This window comes from Nuphar pumila, chromosome 13, assembly GCF_984573655.1.
Source record: "Nuphar pumila chromosome 13, dmNupPumi1.hap1.1, whole genome shotgun sequence".
Lineage (NCBI taxonomy): Eukaryota > Viridiplantae > Streptophyta > Magnoliopsida > Nymphaeales > Nymphaeaceae > Nuphar > Nuphar pumila.
In genome coordinates, this window is record NC_143261.1 from 5,137,501 (window position 1) to 5,159,528 (window position 22,028).

The 22,028-nt window shown below is 40.3% G+C and overlaps 1 protein-coding gene across 1 annotated transcript in view; it reads right to left on the reverse strand.

Annotated features, from left to right (window-relative positions):
* LOC149817597 (agamous-like MADS-box protein AGL30) overlaps positions 1-22,028 on the reverse strand; it is a 45,989-nt gene that overhangs the window by 17,710 nt on the left and 6,251 nt on the right. Inside the window, exons 4-12 of the mRNA XM_089984842.1 lie at positions 19,748-19,807; positions 19,626-19,644; positions 19,445-19,509; positions 19,347-19,362; positions 19,189-19,250; positions 18,902-18,998; positions 18,478-18,522; positions 18,261-18,391; positions 17,326-17,680 (exon numbers count right to left, since the gene is read on the reverse strand). Coding sequence (XP_089840968.1) covers positions 17,326-17,680; positions 18,261-18,391; positions 18,478-18,522; positions 18,902-18,998; positions 19,189-19,250; positions 19,347-19,362; positions 19,445-19,509; positions 19,626-19,644; positions 19,748-19,807 — 850 coding nt within the window. The remainder of the gene's footprint in view (positions 1-17,325; positions 17,681-18,260; positions 18,392-18,477; positions 18,523-18,901; positions 18,999-19,188; positions 19,251-19,346; positions 19,363-19,444; positions 19,510-19,625; positions 19,645-19,747; positions 19,808-22,028) is intronic.

Here is a 22,028-nt window from a genome sequence, read left to right on the forward strand (position 1 = left end):
CCCTTTCCTCGTAGTGTACTCTTGAACATGCGAGGCATGTTAGTACTACGACGATTGGATGTATTATGACCTCGATTAGTGTTTTGTGCACATTGTTGAAAACACATATAAAAAAATGGGATCGCCTTCATAGGCAAGATGCTTGTTTTGGTCTAATAGACCAGAGCATGAAGAATGAGGCAACAACTAAGAAACCCCGTCACGCTCGATTCAACTTGGCTTCGTCAAAAGAGAGGTTGAAGGGTACCAACTGTGATGGACAAACCATTTATGGCTTTTACGGGCAAAAGACCCGTCCTCCCCAGTCATCGGAGGTTAGGGGGGATAGGGGCTACATAAGTTAGCCTAACACTTCTGCAGAAGTTGGATGCATCCCTATCAGGCTTTGGAGACTTACTCTCTCGACCATCGGTCGTCTCCATAGGAATAGGATTCAGTCAGACAACCGAGGTATCTTAAAATACTTAACATAATGAACACTCGGCTTGGTCTCGGCTGTTTCGACTCACGTGCAATGTATGTACTCGCATGGCTGGTTAACAAGTAATAACTAAATTGAGCATGCTAACCTTTCAGTTTGTTGCACTTAGCTTGTTTCTCCAGTTTATCTGCTTAGCTTTCTTGCGTGAATTGCTTGTTTAAGTCATCTTGATTAGATTATTTGCTTAGTTTTCTCGTTACTACCTGCTACATAAATTATTCATGCATGATTTAGTTCTTTCTGTTTTTATGCTCACCTACTAGTTTTTCGCAAAACTAACCCATTTCATGGGTACAGGTGACGAATAGGTGCATCAGAGGCGATGACGTGACTGCGAGATGACTTCAGGATCCACTGTTTCTGCTTGTAGTTCTTCTCCTGGACATTTTGGTTTTTGTTACGGTTTTCTTAGAGGAAATCCAAATTTTGTACAAAACTGACTCTCTTTTAATAGAAAAAAGGGTTTCCTAAGTATTATTGCAGATCGTCCATGGCAAATCCTTGTTCTCTCGCTAACGTGCCCAAAATTGTTAAACTTGTCCTTTTTCTTTTAAATAAATCATTTCCGCTAATTTTAAAAATAAACTCTGTAAAGAAAAGGAATTTTTCAACTATTTCAAGGAAATTATAAAGTTCAAAATTTTGGGGGTGTTACATGGTTTGTCTGGTCTTGGACAATGCACTTCCTGACAGGAATATACCATCTTCGCGGGCTACCCGCTCTTGGACAATGTACTTCCTCACATAGACTTACCGCTCTAGCCGGATTACCTGATCTAGTCATGCACACCCTCAGAGAGAATCCTTTGAGAACAGTTCCTCAACAGGTACTATATCCAGTGAAAACTATTCTAATACATGCAACAATATAATTGACCACTCTTAGGGTCGATAGCCATCAATACGGGCATAAGCATGTATACAATCAAAGCATCAAACCATACACCACTTCATATGACATTAAAATTATAAAATCACACATTTAACCAATAAGGCTTCATGAACCAAAGTTTATTATTGAACTTAAACATTTATCGCATGCAGTCATAATTTCATTTCACGTGGCATTTAAATCATATCATACATAAGCATATTATCCTACGCATCATATCATCGTCATAGAGAACATTGCACTTCGTAAATTGAACCTTGAAGCATGCGTAAATAAAATATGAGTTTTATGCATGCATACGTGAGCATGCACATTTCATGATACGAAACAACTAAACTTCAACATACATAACTCCTACGTAGTTCAAGATTTGCACACACGATAAAAGTCATATGCATTTTTCACTACATGAATCGATATATCACCTTAGATATAATTGTGTAAGGATTGGTCAAAATCTCATTGACCATCCTACCGTACATCATACGCATATATTTCTCAAGCAAACAAGACATACAAGTTCAAAACAATTTATAACATTCGCATGCTTTCTTCTATACAAGAATAAATGAATCCATCATATGACAAGACAATATATATAACATTCACAATATGCATCGAACACGACTTATACATATCTATAGTAATTATATGTGCACTATGTATCAAATTCATACAAACACACAAAGCAACATAGTATGCACAAACCAAAGTATGATGACACACATTGCGTACATATTATACATTCATAAGTGCACAGGCATTCAAACCCACACACAGGTGTACCTACAGCAAACACACTCCATATTCCGCTAACTACAATCATGACAAGCATGATCTCCGAACTACAATCACAAGAGTCCTAGATATCCACAATTAAGTGAAGTGTGTGAGCATAACTTGTATTTGCAATTCATCTAGATATTCAGTGCAACATCATGCTTACACAATTAGTGCCTAAACATGCTCTTTATAAGTTCAGTTAAGGTATCTTACCTTAATAATGTAAAGAACAATGAATCGAAAGTCAAAAGACCAAGGAGTTTCGAAGTCCGCAAAGACCACTACCCAAGCAATACAAAGAACTCTTCTTGTACGATCGCAAATGCTAAAGACTTAAAAAATGTCAATTATAACAAGATTAGCCAAAAATAGCAAATTACTCTATAAATCATTACCAAGAGCCAAATAACACACAAATACACTCCAATAATTTACAAACTCCATCAAAAATATATTTAAATATAATATATATATATAAATAGTAATTTATAGCCCAAAATAGTTCTATAAATGCAAATTATACCCTGATTGGCTTCAATGAACAAATGAATATGTAATACATAAATAAATGAAATTCAAAAGCTAGAAACACATTTTTAATTTGGAGATAAAAAAATGAGTTCTTTATTTATTAATAATCCTTAAAAATTATGGGTTTTACAGGATGAGTGTGTGCTTTGTATAGTGAGAAAGTGATAGGTAGTTTTAGGCCTTTGTGCGTTTGAGTTGAGTCTATTGTAGCGAGGATTCTATGTATTTTTTCTTTTGTATTTTTAATGTTCTTTATTAATGAAGTTATTCATTCACATTCTTTGTGTTTCATTTTAGTTCTTATGTTTTTCTCCAAATGTATTATGTTTCAATTTTTGGAGTTCATTTTAGAGTGAATTAGGATCCGTGTCATTTCGTGACAGATCCAAGGTTGAAATCCCATAGGGGTTATCCCCCAGCTTGTCTATCGAAAAAAAGGGAGCATCCCTGGTTATGAGAAAAACCAAACTGTGTCAAATAGGGGAACCACTGCTCTCTCCTTTTGAGGAGTCATATTCGTCTAGGTAATGGACACAATGCATAAGCCCATTTTGACAGCTCCAAAGAAGGGCTTGAAAGTAAAGGTACCATACCAAGGGAAAGAAGGTGGATGAGTTGATGTGGGCTGGAAATACAAATTCCAACATGGTATCAGAGCGAGTTGAACCAATCCACGCTCACTAAGGTTGGTTTCATCTTTCTTCCCTCACTTCTTCTGTCCAGATCTGAACTTTTTTCTTTTCTCTTCGGTTTTACCTTAGATCTGAATTTCAGATACGGGTTTTCTCGGTTTTCTCTATGTAGAAAGAAGCACCGAACCCTAGGTATATAGAGAGAGAGAAAGAGAGAAGAGAGAGAGAGAGAGATGGCTGCACAGATAAAACACGTTAACTTAATTATTAGGGCTTCTCTCTATGTTAAATAGAGAGAGGCTAAAAAGAATAATTACATCTAAGCCCATTATGAAAACATAATTTCAAATAGCCTCTAATATAAAAAGACTTTACTTAAACCACCTATTCTCAATAATATCAAATAAACTTAAAACTTAAAACCTCTTAATCTCAACACTCCCCCTCAAGCAGGAGCATATATATCAATCATGCTCAGCTTGTCACAACATTTTGAGAAATTTGGTCTCGCCAGGGCTTTGGTAAAAACATCCGCTACTTGATCTTCGGAAGATACATGATCGGTGCAGATATACCCAGCTTGAACCAAGTCACGAACATAGTGACAGTCAACTTCAATATGTTTAGTCCTTTCACGAAACACTGGGTTGTTGGCAATATAAGTAGCCGCCCTATTGTCACACATCATCAACATAGGTAGGGATACTTTCTCCTGAAGCTCGGTCAAGACTGATTTTACCCACATAATCTAAGCTGCAATCTGGGCCATTGCTCGGTATTCAGATTCAGCACTCGACCTGGCTACAACGGTTTGTTTCTTACTCCAGGTAACAAGATTTTCTCCCACAAACACACAAAATCCAGATGTTGACTTCCTATCTTCAACAGATCCTGCGTAATCTGCGTCAGTGTAAGCAACAACGTCCAAAGATGGATTTCGTTTAAATAACAGACCTTTACCAGGAGATGACTCTAAATACCGAAGAACCATCATAGCTGCATCCCAGTGAACTTTTATAGGTTTGTCCATGAACTGACTGATTTTACTCACGGCTAATGAAATGTCAGGTCTAGTAACAATCACATATAGCAACTTACCCACCAAGGATCTAAAGCTAGCACTATCCACATAGTCAGACTTCTCATCGAACATGTGAGTTTTGGGATCCATTGGAATATTAGCTGGCTTAGCTCCTAGCATTCCAGTCTCTTTTAATAAGTCCAACACATACTTTCTTTAAGACAACACTAAGCCCTCTCTGTTTCTTGCAACCTCGATACCTAGAAAATCTCGAAGGTGACCAAGATCTTTAGTAACAAAGTGCTTCTGAAGATGATCTTTTGTTGCAGAAATATCTTGGGCATTGCTCTTTGTTAATATAATGTCATCGACATATACCACCATAACAACAATTCCAGAACTGGTTTTCTTGATAAACAAGGAGTGATCTGAAGCTGACCTGACAAATCCAAAGCTCGACATTACCTCAAATAATTTGTGAAACCATGCCCGCGGACTCTGCTTCAAGTCATAAATAGCCTTCTTCAACTTGCACACCTTCTGACACTTCCCCTGAACCTCAAAGCCTGGGGGTTGTTTCATGTAGACAGTTTCATGCAAGTCCCCATACAAAAAGGCATTCTTGACATCCAACTGAAACAGGGGACATCCATGGTGCACAGCAACAGAAAGAACGAGACGAATAGTGCCAAGACGAGCAACTGGAGAGAAAGTTTCAAAAAAGTCAACACCATATGTCTGAGTGTAGCCTTTTGCAACCAACCGGGCTTTGTACCGTTCAATCAACCCATCCGAGTTATATTTAATACTATATACCCATTTGCAGCCTACAATATTTGCATCTGTGGAAGGATCAACCAAGTCCCAAGTGCCTCGAGACCATAGGGCATCCATCTCATCACGCATAGCCTGCATCCAGTTGGAGTCGACTAGAGCTTGACTGTGATGAAGCGGAACAGAGGAGGCAGACAGAGCAGAAATAAAATTCTTCATAGATGCCCCAAGATTAGCTTCTGATACAAATTGCGAGATGGGATAAAGAGTGCACTGTCTCTTTCCCTTGTGCAGAGCAATGGGAAGTTCAGCATCAAATGTAGGGACAACAGTTTGCTCAGAAATACTTACCTGAGGAGAAGGAGGTGATGGCGGCATGGAGGTAGGAGGTACCCTGTGAATGTATACTATGGGAGGGTTTGGGAAGCGAGACACACTCGACGCTGGAACCAAAGACTGAGGAGGAAGCGACTCTAACGGAAATGGAGGAATCGGCAGAGGAAGGATATCACCAAGGCTCTCCTGTAGTCTGGGAGTAGTACTTGAAAAATAAGGAATAGACTCAAAGAAGGTAACGTCCGCACTAACATACTCTTTATGAGATATAGGGTCGTAGCAACGATATCTTTTTTGGTTCTTAGGATACCCAAGGAAAACACATTTAATAGACTGCGCAGCAAGTTTATCTCGATCCGGACCCACCTTATGCACAAAACACACACATCTAAAAACTTTAGGGGGGATAGGGAAGAGAGGAGCCTCTGGATGGAGAATTTGAATAGGGATCTGGTCTTCTACAGAGCTTGACGGCATGCGATTTATAAGAAAACCGGCTGTCAAAACCGCATCGCCCCAGTATGAAGCAGGCATATTGGATTGAATCATAAGGCACCGAGCAACATTAAGGATTTGTCTATGTTTCCTCTCAGCCACCCCATTTTGTTGGGAGGTATGGGGGCATGTAAATTGAGGTTGAATCCCATTAACAGAATAGACTTGAAGTAAGTCTTTGGATTTGAACTCAAGAGCATTATCAGTGCGAACAATTTTAACACATACATCAAATTGAGTTTTTATCTCTACAATTAAAGATTTAAGAATGACAGGACCTTAAGACCGATCTTTTAACAGGAACACCCACGATAACCTTGAGAAGTCATCAACAATAACTAGATAATAACGACACTGAGACCTATTCGGAATCCTACTTGGACCCCACACATCAACATGAAGAAGATCAAACAATCCTTGACTTGAGGGACTCTGACTAGAGGGGAAAGAGCTTCGACAATGTTTTCCTAATTGACATGTTTCACACTGAAAAGAAACTGAGAGAGGTATATGAGGAATGACACGACAAAGTTTTGTCACTGGAAGGTGACCCAAACGATGATGCCACAATAAAGGACTTGAGGATGATGTAACAGCAGAATAGGTCGAAACTTCTGGTTGGTGTAGGTAATACAGACCACCTTCCTCATAGCCGCCACCAATCCTTTTCCCCGTCAGCAAGTCCTGAAAGATGTACCCCATAGGATCAAAAATCACTCTACAATTCAAATCTTTTGTCATTCGACTGACGAATAATAAATTTTGTGGAAACAAAGGAGCATGAAGAACATGCGACAATTGAAGAGTAGGGGTAATAGACATGTTTCCCTGCCCTACAATTGGGGAAGAACTACCATCAGCAAGACGTACCCCTTTTTGACCAGTCACAGGTTTTAAACTTAAAAAATTACTCGAATTTCCGCACAAGTGACCAGATGCTCCAGAATCAATGATCCACCTATCACCTTGACCAGATAGGCCATCACCTGCCGAGCACACAACCTCCGCAACAGAAGACTTTGAAGTGTATGATCGTAAAGCAAGGAGCTCGTCATATTCAGCCCTGCTAAGAGTTATATAATCATTGGAGGAATCTGTATCTGATTTAACCACTTGAGCCATAATATAAACTAATTGGCTTGATTCACAAAATGCAGGAGCAACCACACGAGCACACCCACAATCAACTACTAACCCGACTATATCAAGTTTTGACTTAACCAATGAAATATGAGAAACACGACCTTCGACTATTCAGATCCAAACTTCAAAAATAGTTTTAAAGAAACTTGACCTAAACCTTCCACCTCAACCACGGATGGCTATAGGTTGCAAATCAAGATCATACATCCAACACAATAACGATGTGTCTGGTTTTCAGACTATCACATGTTAATTTTCCACGACTACACAATTTTCCACACCAGAGATAAAATATGGACAGGCTTCAAGCGACACAGGGAATAGCGTGTGTTACCATCACGCATCAACCACTACGACAACCAGTAGCAGTACTCAACATAGAATCCCTCGACAAACAAAATTCCCACAAACACAATATTTTCCCACACTGCAGGAGATCACGCCTGCTGCTTCCACAAAAAAAATAGATTAACATGCTGCTTTCACAGCACACACGTTCCAGCCAAAAGATCATGACACTGTCGAGCATGGGCTGCTGATATTCATCTTCTGAAACCGAGCAACCAAATAGGATCTGGGACGAACTCAGCACTCATATTCACGACCAACAATAATATGAGCACGCACAAACTAGAAATCACGAAAGCTGCTCACCAAATAGAATCTGAGATGAACTCACCATCCAGTTTCACAACCAGCGATAACTTGAGAACGCAAAAAAATAGAACTTCACGACAGCTACTCCCAGCCATATAATCATAGAAACCACGACAATAAAAGAACTCGGCAACAAAACAATGCAGGAAATCACGACATCACGGCAGAGATACAACTCAGCAAGAATCACGGTAGGGAATCACAGCAAGGAATCACGGCATCACAGCAGGAAATCAGGGCAGAAAATCACGACAGGGATAAAAACTCGGCAACAGGGAATCACAAAAAAAACTCGGCAACAGATGGAGGAGCTACCAGAACTGCAGGGGGTCATGCATCCTGCTTCCTTAGATCTGATGACAGATCTCCAGATCTGTCATCAGATCTTACACAGAAATCTAACCAGCTGACCTTATTAACAAAAGCTTTTCGATCACGCTCCCACGATCGATGGCTCTGATACCATGTAGAAAGAAGCACCGAACCCTAGGTAGAGAGAGAGAAAGAGAGAAGATAGAGAGAGAGAGGGAGAGACGGCTGCACAGATAAAACACGTTAACTTAATTATTAGGACTTCTCTCTATGTTAAATAGAGAGAGGCTAAAAAGAATAATTACATCTAAGCCCATTATGAAAACATAATTGCAAATAGCCTTTAATATAAAGACTTTACTTAAAACCACCTATTCTCAACAATATCAAATAAACTTAAAACTTAAAACCTCTTAATCTCAACACTCTATATTCTATCATTTTTTTCATTCAGTCTAAGACAGATCTAGTATTGTTTTTCTTTTCAGATCTATATCTGAAGATCTGTGACTTCTTATTTCTTTTTTTTTTAAACGTTGAAATGATTTGTTCTCTCCTCTGATCGTTTTTCCCTATTCTAGTCATTTTTTCTTATTCTCAAAACCAAATCACGTTAAGACTGATATGTTCTCACAAACCCAGATCACGGCAAAACTGATCTGTTTTCTCTTCTATTGCCTCAATCATCCTTTCCTTCTACAATCGTTTCGGTTAAATATTCTTTTCTTCTAAAATCTTTTCATTATTCTCCCCTAATCTCTCTCTTCTTTAAGAGTGGTATCAGACTGCTGTATTACATCTTAGTTTTCTACAACAGAAGTTTTGTTTTCTCCATTTCATTGTTGTTGGGTCGATTGTTTTAATTTTCTCACAAAAGATATCTTTTTTCTTTGGAATCACGTAATCCATTGTTCTAAAATACTGGGCATCATAGGGATCTGTGTTGTGGTTTTGGTACATAACCAGAACTAATTTTTCAAAAAAAACAACACGAGATCCATAATCCAAACGCATCGAAAAGTTTTCAATCCATATTTGAAAAACATGGATTCATCCTCTTCTCTATCTAGTCTTTCCTCTAGCTTTCTGAGTCAACTTGTTTCTGAAAAACTCAATCATTCAAATTTCTTGACCTGGAAAAGACAAATAATTCCCTTCATATGAAGCCAAGATCTTTCTGGGCATTTAGATGGATCAACTTCAGCCCCGCTTCAATTTATCACGCAAGAAATACACGATGATAAAGGGGTTGTCTCATCTCGGATTATTCAAAATCCTGACTTCACAGCTTGGATGAAAAGAGACCAAGCACTAGTCGTGTACATTACTTCTACTTTATCATAGGAAATACTGATTGCAATTCCAGATGATTGTTCAGCCGTTGTACTATGGAATATGTTGGCTCAAACCTATTCTCAAATGTCGGAGGCAAAAGTTTTGTATCTCAAGCGAGAATTTCAGTCATTAAAGAAGGAAACTATGTCTGTTATGGAATATCTGAACAAGGTAAAAAGCATCACAAATCAGTTGGCTCTTGTTGGATGTGTGATCTCAGAGAGAGATAAGGTGCAGCAAGTTTTAAGCGGACTGGGAGCAGACTATCATGTTCTTCTCATGTCTCTCACATGTTTGCCTGTTTTACCCAATTTTGAAGACTTACGAGCTAAACTTTTACATTATGAGATCAGTTTGAAGAACCTTTCTGATGGTGATGGTGGGCAACTTGAAATCCAAGAAATATTCCCACATGCTTCTTTTGTAATAAAAGGGGCAACTTGAAATCCAAGAAATATTCCCATATGCTTCTTTTGTAATAAAAGGGGACACATTAAAGTTGACTGTTGGTTCAACCCTCAGAACAAAGGCAAGAATTCTATTATTCAATAAAAAAGACAGACTGATGGGAGTAAATCTAGTGGAGATGTGCAACAACTTTTATTGGCAGCTCTTTCAAAGATAACAATAGCACAAGATGACCAGGGAGTATGGTAATATAGACTCTGGGGCAGCCACCTATGTCACGGGAGATGCAGGTAAACTCTCAAACTTATCTCCTTATTTCGATAATGGCAGTATTGTCACTGGAGATGAAACTCAAGCCTTTAGCTACTCCGAGCGTTTTACAGCAGAAATTGAGTTCCCACGATGGAAACTTATATGATGATCCCACCAGATACCGAAGCATAGTCAGAATGCTCCAGTATTTTACCTTCACTAGACCCGACATTGTCTATTCTGTAAATCAAGTGTCTCAATTTATGCATGAACCTCGAATTGGGCACATGGATGCAATTAAACGGATATTGAGATACTTAAAGGGCATGGTAGGAGATGGACTTGTTTACAAGAGGAATCTTATAGATAATGGGGGGCTCATAAAATTTTTATCTATACAGATGTGGACTGGGCAGGAGATCCAGATGAGAGAATGTCAATTTCAGGCCATTGTATATTTCTTGGCAGCAACATCGTGTCCTGGAGTAGTAGAAAACAGAAGGTTGTTGTCAGATCTAGTACTAAGGCTGAATATCGTTCCATGGCAGCGGCTACAGCAGAAGCTACATGGGTTAGACACTTGCTAACAGAATTGGGAGAATCTATCTCAAGATCATTATTATTGTGTGACAATCAAAGTGCAATAAATATTTCTTTTAATCCCATTCACCATAGTCGCACTAAACATATCGAGATAGATCAACATTTTGTCAGGCAAAAGGTTGAAGAGAAAGAAATTGAGTCATACTATGTTCGCACTGAAGATCAAGTGGTTGATATGTTTACAAAGGGGCTGACCAAATATAATTTTTGGTTCTTAAAAAGCAAGTTGTCCATGATTCGAGATCATGCACAACTTGAGGGAGGCTGTTAAAGAAGAGGTGATATGGTTCTGAACTTACGTCTGGTCCAGATCCATACTTTATGTTTAGTATTTCTAATTTGCACATGTGCACATATTTGTATTTTGTTTTTGTAATCACAGACATTATCGTCCACAGTATTTTGTAAATCACTGTATATAAATACAGCCTTTCTAGGTCACTTAATGACCTTTTCAGTGTGCAGCAATCCCTTCTCCTTCTCTATCTTTTTCTCTGATGAAAGTTGAAGTGGGTTGGAAATACAAATTCCAACAAATCCTTCAATGTAGCTTTTGCAAAGGTCACTTGCCCCAAAATAGAATTTGATAAAACTTTTACTTATTTTTCCTTCTGGATCTAGTACCATTGCATGTCCTTTCTTCTTTCCTTCCAAAGCAGAATTAGTGCAACAGTTAGGGCCCATTTCACTACCTCAGATCTCAGACCCAAGGATCTCCAAGATCTCAGATCCTATTTGTAACGCCCAAAAATCGTGGACTTGAAACCTTTTATGAAAAAGGTTGAAAGCTTTGAAATCAATCATTTATGAGAGTTTAAAACAGAAGTTCAGCGGAAGATCAGGTTCAAAACAGCAAGCCCCTAGACCTTGGGCGCATTACAACCAAATGCAGACGCCCCTTATAAACCGATTTGCAATTCAAGTATATATATATATTTGATTGAAATGAAATGAAGAACCAAGTTTCGGTAATACCGTTTTAGAAATTCAGAGTTCTAATCAAAAGAGATACTTTCAAAGAAATCTTATACCACATCTATCAAAAGTGTCCCTAGGAGCGCAACGTCAGGAAAGAGCATTGCCTTGAATGCATCGCATCATCGTGCCATTGCAAATTGTCTCAACCTGTTCACCACCTGCCCATGAAATGGGTCAGTCTCACAACAGACTAGTAGGGGTGCAAAGGACAAGAAAGAACGAAGGCTGCAATAAGCAGGATAAACGCTAGCTCAAGCAGGAACAAGCAAGACTAGCAAATCTAACTAAATGTGTTGTGGAGTAAGCAAGGCTCTAGTAAGGCAAACAGCTACGTACAAGAGCAATAAGGTTTATAGTGCTAAACAAGCAACTATAGCAATCCCACAGATATAATAGGTGAAGAGTAACTAACTCTATCCACCAGCCAAGCAAAGCAATTGCATAAGACAAGTATTCATAACACTCGTAATACACACAAGTACCATTATATGGTTCTGTCTATCGGCAAGTAGCTATGATAAGCAATCATGTAGCAGTTATATCACAATATGCAATAACTAGCATAATGCTAGTATTATAAGTAATTGACTAGTATGAGAAGCTAGTCATTACATAGCAGAACTGCGTAAACAGTTTAACCAACAAAGGTAACGCCTCGACAGACGTACCTAGCTCAACGAGTAGCATACCGAACTACCGAGCTAACAAGCAAGCAAGCAATGCACGTCACAACATGCATATCTCATGATCATGTGTATAAGTTATATCTTGTCTCATTATTGAGGAGGCCGTTGTGGGTACGCACAAGGCAAAACGTAGAAACAACCGAGATCGATTCGGGGGTCCATTATGCTATGTATTTTATTATACCCCGAATGACTGACTGAGTTCGCTTCCTAAGGGGACGGCCAGTGACCAAGAGACTAAATCCCCAAATGCAAACAAAGGCCCAATGGATGCGCATTCGAACTTCTGCAGAAGTGGCCTGAAGGATTTCCCCTAACCTCCGATGACTGGGGAAGGTCGAATCTTTGCCCGAGATTATCATTAATGATTGTCCATCGGAGTTTTGTACCATCCATCCTCTCTCTTGATGAACCGTCCTGAATGAGCACGACGGAGGGTTTCTTAACCGCCGTCTCATTCTACATGCTCTGGTCTTTCAACCCAATTGAGCATCTTGCCTGTGAGGGCGCATGATTATTATTTAGGTGAATTATACGCGCTATTGCGCGTTCGAGGCAACCACACACTTCTCATCCTACTCACCGCAGTACGCAACATACCTATTTAAATGCACAACCACGATGAAAGGGGTCAATCCATAGTGAGGGTAGAAACATCACTCTTGTGATCTCAAACACATGCCATTGCATGTTCGAGGCAGACATAGGCCTCTCATCCTACTCATCGTAGTACGCAATATACCTGTTCAAAAGTACAACCACGATGATAGGGGCATGAATCTCTCGCAGGAAATCCCAACACTTCTGCTTTACAGAAGCCCGCATTGAACTTATTCCAGTTTCAACTAATCATGCTCGGGTCCTTTAGACAATCGCAAGCATTCTGCCTATTAGGCGAAATCAACATAACAGGATTAGCTTAATGTGTCAATACACGCTTAGAGGTTACTATAGACCTTTCGTCCTGCTCTTCGTAATCCAAACATATCGTACGTAACTAAGGGTACAACTACAAGAGGAGGAACATGGATCCCTCGTAAGAGATCCAACAATACCTTCACGAAGGAAGGAAGGCGCTACAATCTTGGTTGAACCATAAAGCCTAGAAACTAGGTCTCGCATCAGAGGCGAGGTAATGTTGATCTAGCAATGGCGCAAGTACCTCGAAAGGATCCCCGCCCTACTCATGCACAAGCTTCTAAACAAGGCTAACTGAGTCGTATCGGATAGGTGAACTGAGGTCGTAACACACATATCCCAAATACATCGATTTGGGAGATCTGACCGCTATCCCTGCTTTACAAAGCTATACATCTTGAAAAATAGGTTTGCACCTAAGACGATGTCTTTGGAGAACCGAAGTGCATAAGTGTGTGTCGTGACCTTTAGGACAAGTGAAACGATATACACTATACGCTCAAAGCTGCACTCAGGGAGTGCAAGCTGACAAGAGGCAAACTCATGCACGTACTAATACAAAGGCAAATCAAGAGACAAGACTCGATAGGCGAAGCTGCACCGCGAGAGTAGAACGCTAGAGCTACATACGAGGTATGAGATCATACCCCGATCATCGTAACGCACAAGCAGGCAACTAAGTAAGCAACTCGTGAGGTATGAGATCCTATACTGACTACACAAGTGTAAAGGATGACTCGCGAGGTATAGGGTTGCACCTCGATAACGATAAGCGTAAGCAAGTAAAGAAGCATACGACATAGATCAGAATACATACACGAGCAAAGCATATGTGCGAAGTGCGGCAACAAGGTAAAGACAAACACATACAAAAGGTAAGTGCAAGAGTAAGCACGACAACACAGGAAAGTAAAGTACGAAGAGTAAAGCAGAAGCAAAGTCATGGCGCATAAAGCGCAAGGCAACAAGTAAATGCAAGAACGTAAAGTGCAAGAACGTAAAAGAGGACCAGGACTTGCATCCTGGAGAACAAAACAGACATAAGCAAGTAAATGTCAGGGCGCAAAGCGCGAGGCAACAAGAAAGTAAAGTGCGGGAAAGTAAAGAGGACAAGGATCGCGAAACCGCGTCCTTGAGTTAAAAGACATGGAATGTAAAGGCAGAAATGGAAAGCCTAGGCACATATAGCGTGGCGGCGACAGAAAAGAAAGTGCAAGAAAGTAAAAAGGACAAGGATCGCGAAACCGCGTCCTTGAAGGTAAAGACATACGTATATATATTATATGTATACATATATCATCATCTTTTAGTTATCTTTCTTATTATAGTGTTTATCAGTTCATTTTTCTTTCACGCAAGAATCCCCTACCTTAAGGGGTTGCGGGTCCTCGTACGCATGCAGCGTAGGCAAACAAGAGCTCGAGCCACAAAGGGCGAGCTGGATCCACTGTTCAACCTGGAGAGCTTAGAATGTTAGCATACGCCATAATAAAAACGAGAAGCAAACACAGCAAGGCCACTTGCCTACAGGAGGCAGATGCAGAAACTCTGCATCCTGCAGACACGGGTGCCAGAGGCAGGGGCCTCAACCCTGCCTGGCAACACCAGCAGAGGCAGGGAGCAGGAGCTCCCTGTCTGCTAGCACAAAGAAAGGCAGGGGAGGGAGCAGAGGCTCCCTGCCACACCTGCCACAACAAGGCAGGGGGTACACCCCCTGTCAGAATACGAGACAGGGGCACAGCCCCCTGCCGGCAGCAAGAACAAGGCAAGGGGGCAAAGTCCCTTGCCAGAGAATCACAGAGATGCAGGGGGCAAGCCCCTGCTCAAAAACAGGAAAGCAGGGGGGGCTTCGCCCCCTGCCGGCAAAACGCAGGAGGCAGGGGGACAGAACCCCCTGTCGAGGAGCAACAGGCGAGCAGGGGGGAGCCCAGCCCCCTGCCGAGGCAACAAAAGAAGGGGGGTGACAGGGCTCGATCGGTCCCTGTCGACACACCCCGAAAGCCCAAGGTGGTGGCAGGGACTCGGTCCCTGCCGACCCACCAGCATGCCAGGTGGCAAGGAGGGAGACAGCGAAGAGGGGTGCTCGGCACCCCTCCCCTCCTGGTGGACCCAGAGCCACACACGATGGTGGCTCTGGTCTACCACAAGCAAACAAGAAAAAAGAAGGGCGGTGGGGGGTGGGGGGTAGGGGGCAGAGCCCCCTGACAGACAACCCCAAGAGGCAGGGGTGAAACCCCTGCCGAAAAACAACAGGGGGCTCAGTCCCCCTGTCGACCACCGCACAAAGGCAGGGGGTAACCCCCTGCCGGCAAGAGGCGACAGGGGGCTCAGCCCCCCTGTCGACCCACCGCAAAAAGGCAGGGGGTTAACCCCCTGCCGACAAGAGGCGACAGGGGGCTCAGCCCCCCTGTCGACCCATCCAACACAGAGAAAGAGGGGAGAGTTTTATACCTCAGGAGACCACGGCCACAGGGGAGTCGTCGGGCAGGAAGGTCGTCAGCAAGGTCGCCGACTACCCGAATGTCGCCGATCGCAGCAGAGAAGAGGCGCGAGGGACAGAAGACAAGGTCGGTGGAGAGTCGCCGGCGGCAGCACTCACCGATGTCAACGAATCGAGGGCGAGGAGTGGCCGACAACTCCAGCGTCGGGGTCAACAGCGTCAACCTCCAACGAAGGGGAGCCGAGAAAGAGGGGAGAAGCTGAGGGGAGTCGAGTGCCTCATAGTGGCGGCGCTAGCTGGCGGCAGAAGGGGAGGAAGCGAAGAGGTGGTGGCCGCCTGCGTCGATCGCCGGCAGCCGAAGATCGTTGATGACTGAAGGGATGTCGAGGACTTCGATCGCCGGCAGCAGCAATGGTGGAGGGTCGGCTGAGGCCACCGGCGACGGGGAGGTCGTCAGCAGAAGGGGATAGATGCCGACGACTACAATCGTCGGCGACGGGGAGGCGTGCCGGACGGAGCTGCTCACCGGCTTCTCCGATCGCTGGCGACAGCAAGAGGGGGGGCGAAGTAGAGGAGAGAGGAGGGGCGAGGGGTTTTGCCCCTCGCCCGAGACGCCTGTGACTTATTAAAGTCACAGGCTTCTCGAACGATCGAGAAGCCGGGTCCGAGTTCGGGCTCGGGTCCGGGTCCAGCTCAAATCCGAGTCCGACACGTCAGACCGACTGTGACACATGTCCGATGCGTGTCGGGCATGTGTCCGACACGGATTTTTTTTCACGGGCTTTACACTATTGTTCATAACTGGAATTGAAATCCAATGTTTGATGACGTTTTATGAGAGACAGAGAGATGAATATGAGATTCACGTATCTCTGGCCTGACCCTTCTGCCTCAAGCCAGAGATTAATCAATCTGTGATTAGTTTTGAATGTCAAATTCAAAGACCCAAGATCCCATGTTCATAAAAGCCATGAATATGGGATGCACCTCATGCCAGATTCAATAAACAGATTAAAGATTCCTGGCATTCGAACTCACTGTGCTGTTCTCGATGTCCTGCTTACATAAATGGTAGAAGGTACTTAAAATGTTGTGACTATCACACAACCATTTAAAATTCTAAATGGAGTAGGAAAAAATTAGTTGTCTAGAAAATATATATTTCCTACTATATTGTGGTTCTTTCAGCCATCACAAAAACATTCTAAAATTCTGAGTAGGAAACTTAGTCGTTAAACACAAAAGATAAACGGTAGTACTAAAAAAGGTTAACTGTATCTAATAAAGAAAACTTAGTCCACTACTAGTGATCTATTTTGAGTCATCTCACACACACACAGATATGTATGTCCTGTCCTATGCAGAAGAAGAAATGCTACAAAATCCTGAGAAAGTAGAAACTAACAAAGAGGTATTTCCTGTCCTATGCAGAAGAATGCGACAAACCCCTTAAAATAGAAATTAGCAATGTAAATAAATACTCTTTTACCACAATAAATGGATAAGAACGATTTTGAGACAAATTTATGCATAATGTACATAGACAAGTCAAACTCAATTCCATCCATGGTTCATAGAATTTTTTTTCTAATCACTAAAAGAGATCAATCAAAATAAAATAAATGGACATGGCATTATAAACACTGACCTGGAATGAGTTCTCACCAAACAATGGAACTGGACAACTGCCAGATGTGGAAGCCCAATTGCTTATGTTGCTATCATAGCTCAGCCCAGTAGGTTCAAAGTTAGGAACTTGGTAATCCACGGATGAGCCTTGAATATTCATTTCCATTTCATCCCTCTTTTCTCCAAGAAAATTGTGATTCTGACTATATGGTTGGTAAGGGTAGAAACCCCCAAGTTGCAAATTCAGGCATGAGTTTCTATTTATCTCATTCAGGGTATCACATGACCTGGAGTGATCCATCTCCATATGCTTTCCAGTTTCCAAGTAGGCAGAGAAACTTGGAAAAGGCATTTCTGAGGAGCACTTGAATTCTCTGTATGGAAAAAAAAGTTACAGCTACCTATTTCTGAACAATCAATACAAATTCAGGATATACTAATTCACAACATACTTAAGCCATTTCTGGAATTGTAAAATTTTCTCTGTAAATGACAGAATGTTGCCTTATATTCCACAAAACATTAGCAAAGGGTATCCCTAGATAATGGTTAAGAGCACCAATAATTGATAAATGTGTCTGCAAAGAGTTAAATTACAATTCTGCGAACCTGCTCTTAATTCCACAAAGCAAAAGAGGCCCATAGTTGAAAATGTTGAGAGATACTAATCATACTATTAGTCAAACACAAATTTCCAGGAATCCAAGATAGTAGAAAATCTGGAACTGGTTGATTAAGCTTGAGAAATCACTTTGAGTAGCAAAGACAAAGTTTTACACAAGTCCTGGACAGCATTCTTTTAATTGTACAGCAGTTGAAAAGATCATTTGTCATCAATGTTTTATGCTTGCAAATCAGGAATAGGACAAGCTCATTTATGATAGCATCAAATGGAAAAGTTTAGCAGAATGAATAAAATGAGCCTACATAAATATATGATGACTAATAACTCACCGGGATCCTAATACCAAGTGTGGGTCCTCATTCAACAATAATTGTCTTCCATCTTTGTTTATAAGCCAAGATAAGGGATGGCTTTGTTGTTCAGTGGTCGATCCCAAAGGCAAATGCATGCCATTCTGGAACTATTAAATCAAGAACTGCATGTCAGTTGAAACCTTCTATTTCTCAAGAATATGAGCATCCAACAGAAAGCAACAGAAAAGGTTACCTGACTAGTGCATTCTAATGGCAAGAGTTGCTTTTTCCAATTTTCCTGCCAAGAGGATGATAATATGAGTACTTCCACTGATGAGCAGTCCTACCCAAAAGAAACCAACACCTTAAAAGAGAATATTTAAAAAAAAAGGAGCATACACAGGCAGGCACAAAAAGGAAACCAGCCAAGAAAATCAATCCTAAGGATTGCATGGCGTCCCACCGTCACAACCAAAGGTATTCTACGGATGCCTTTTTAAAAGGAAGACTTGAGTTTGAGATTTATTGAAGCAAATTTGGTGATCCTAACAAGTACAAGGTACCACCGTGGTAGTTTAAGAATTGTTAGGGTAAAAAAGACATGCTGTGGTAATGAAGAACTACAAAAGCAGTAAAGGATCAACATAATAGCTCCAAAAAACAAAAACTGCATGTACCTTGTTGGTCTGGAGCTGACTTAAAGCTTCTTTCAGAGACTCTTGCATTGCCCTAATTCGATCAGGATTGTTGATCTTGTCTGGATCAATCCAATAGCTGTACAAATAACACAATATGGTAAATTCTCCAATGTGAGTTTATACATATATACAGATACACACATATAATCAGATGCCTGATATTTCCACATGGAAAGATTGGAAAAGTGAATGTCTCATAAACAAGAGCTCAGGTGTACATGATCAAGAATGAGGAAAAAAATTCTGGAAAAAGGAAAATAAGGAACCTTAATCTGTTGTTTAACTCAGATGAGCGTGCTTGCAACATCCTTAACTGGTTATTCAACTCCTGTTGTAAACATTAAAAAATACATATTATAAAAAAAGAAAGGGAAAGTCATGCTACATGGACCAGCACAAATATACTAGAGACTCTGATGCTTACCTCAATTGTTTGAGGGCTGCAAAAAAAAAAAAATCAAACTGTTGATGTTATAGAAGTAAAATAAAAAATTAAACTTCACCAAAAGAATTAGTTCATGCCTTGTGCATAGGAAGTCTTGAATATTTACTTCATGGTCCAACTTCTTGAAGGTCTTTTTGAGAGCCTAAGGCATCACACGTATTAAGAAACAATATACTGTTCTTCAATAAAGCCTAAAGAAACATGTTAAACTTTGTATTTGCAATTCAAGTAAGAGAGAGAGAAAAATGAATATCTTACTTCAAGGCTCTCCAGCTTCCTGATCCAACCAAAGGAAACAAAGAAATTCAAAATAGCATAATTTAAATCTGAATTCAAGAGGAGAAAAACAAGCTATTTCTTTATGATGAGATGACCCACACCTTTTTGCTCTCTCCTGAGGAGAGAACTGAGCAAATCTTCCAATAACATCTTCAATAGTACTGAAAAGTTAAAAGCATTTGATAGAAGCAGTTAAAAGTAGTTAATATAATTTCAAAGCAAATGACAACTGAAAGAGATAATCAATCTCATTGCCAATGCGCTCACTTTAAGAGCACGTGAGGTCTTCACATTCAAGGAATTTTAATTACTCTAACTCAAGAGTAGATTCTCAAGAAATGAAATAATTCATTTTGTATATTCATATTCATCCTTGCTGTTCATTTAATTTAAGAATGCACCACAATCGATGGTAATTGGAAAAACAGTTTTTAAGAACATGACTAAAAGTAGGAGCATGCACCTTTCAGAATACAAAATCAATTTTCAAATCTGCCAATATGGAATGTCATCACTACATTAGTATGTATTATAGAGGAAAGCATAAATTAGCAAGAGAAGAAAATACAACTAAATTCCTAAGAAAACATGGTAGATTCCATTGTATGTCAAATATGAAGAAATCCAAACTGTAATCTATAAGATAATTCAGAGAAAGTCCTATCAAAGATTATATCTTTGATGGATAGTTTTTAATTAAACTTAAGGAAAACAAGAAGAGCTGAACATAAGAAAAAGGAAGATCTTAATTGACAAACAATAAAAAGGAAAAACAATACTCATGAAGTGCATATTCAATCCACGAATTTTCTTCTGAAATCTTTCTTCTATGGCTGTATTTCAGTTAGCATTAACAAAAGTTTTCTTGGCAACCTCATTCATGATCATGGCCTGGGGCTTTTTTTTATCTATAATTATTATTTAGAGGGTCATGAGAAGATCTCCCCCAAGTTTGATATCTTTGGTTTAACATATGATGCTAACTTCTTAAAATGCCTCCTCTGTATCCACTTGGCTCTCAGAATTTAGCATGTTCATTCATAGTATTGTATTTGTAAATGGACAAACAGCTACATTAGTTGATGATACATTGAAGGTTAGCCTGCAACTAAGATAATTTGTGTCATGGTATTTTCTAAATATTCTTTGGTACTTATTTTGGCAAGGTTTTCATTAAATGCTTTATGACGTCCTATTGTTTTTCTAGCAGGTGACCAGCATACTAAGTTATAACATTCTAGAGGAACTGCCTGCCATGGCTTAGGAAGAAGCTTTTGTTGCAAAGCACACACTGGGTACAAATGGGTCACATCCCAAGTCACAAAAAGAAACATGATGCAGTTTGGTGGTTGTGAATACAAGCTGTTGAACATGTAATTTCGTGTACTTTTCCTTCATTATAGATTCTGAGATTTCAGAAAATTTGGCTCACTATTTTGGTAATATTGATAAATCCTCAATTTCAGATGGCGACAATTGAGTCTGGGTTTGGCCCAGGTCTCATTGACAAGACCCAAACGAGCCAATTAAGCTGCGGTAAAACTTTTTATTTTTGACCTTTAAAATCAAGTGAAATTCGGGTTAAATTCAAGTGAAATTTGAAGGCAAAATTCAAATATTATATCATTAGATGCGTCTCAAAATTATGAAAACATTAATAATTTTGTGGGTTGCTGCAGACCAGTGCTGCACTTTTTTTTTGCAGCATTGCCGGCTGTCCAATACTATTTGGTTGCATGTTTATACATGAGAAACATGCTGCCAATAGTATGCTAATATTGTCCTATATATGGGGGGCAGCATAGCTTTGGCTCGGTAATTATGTGTTGTAACCCGAGCATGCCCGAATTGGTATGAAATTAAATATCATGTTGGCATAGATGTGCATATCATGAACACGTGAATTTTGAAGTTAGTTTAATGTTGCATCAACATGATCATGTGCATGTTTTGAATGATATACATGAGATGAATCATGAAAGCAAAATGTATGTTGCAAGCATGTGTTCATATGCATATGTCTGTGAATGAATATGCATTTGTAGACATGTTTGGAAAATTGTGTGGTTACATGTTCATTGAGGATTTTTGCATAAGATGCATCGATGGTTAAATGTGAACTACTCTAGGCCATGTGGGCCAGGAGCATGTGTTGCTCCAAGGTTTGTTTTATGCATTGCAAAATCCATCTTGAAATTATTGGCTTTCTGAATTAATTGCAATGTTAAATATTCTAACGGGACAATGTCCTGTGTGGTGTTTTGCATGTTGATTTGCAAAACGATTCTTTTGGTAAAGAATTTGATTACTATTTAAAAGATAAAAAAGATAAACCGTGTAATTAATATTTTTCTTCTTGGATGTCCCTTCTACAGTGTGGAA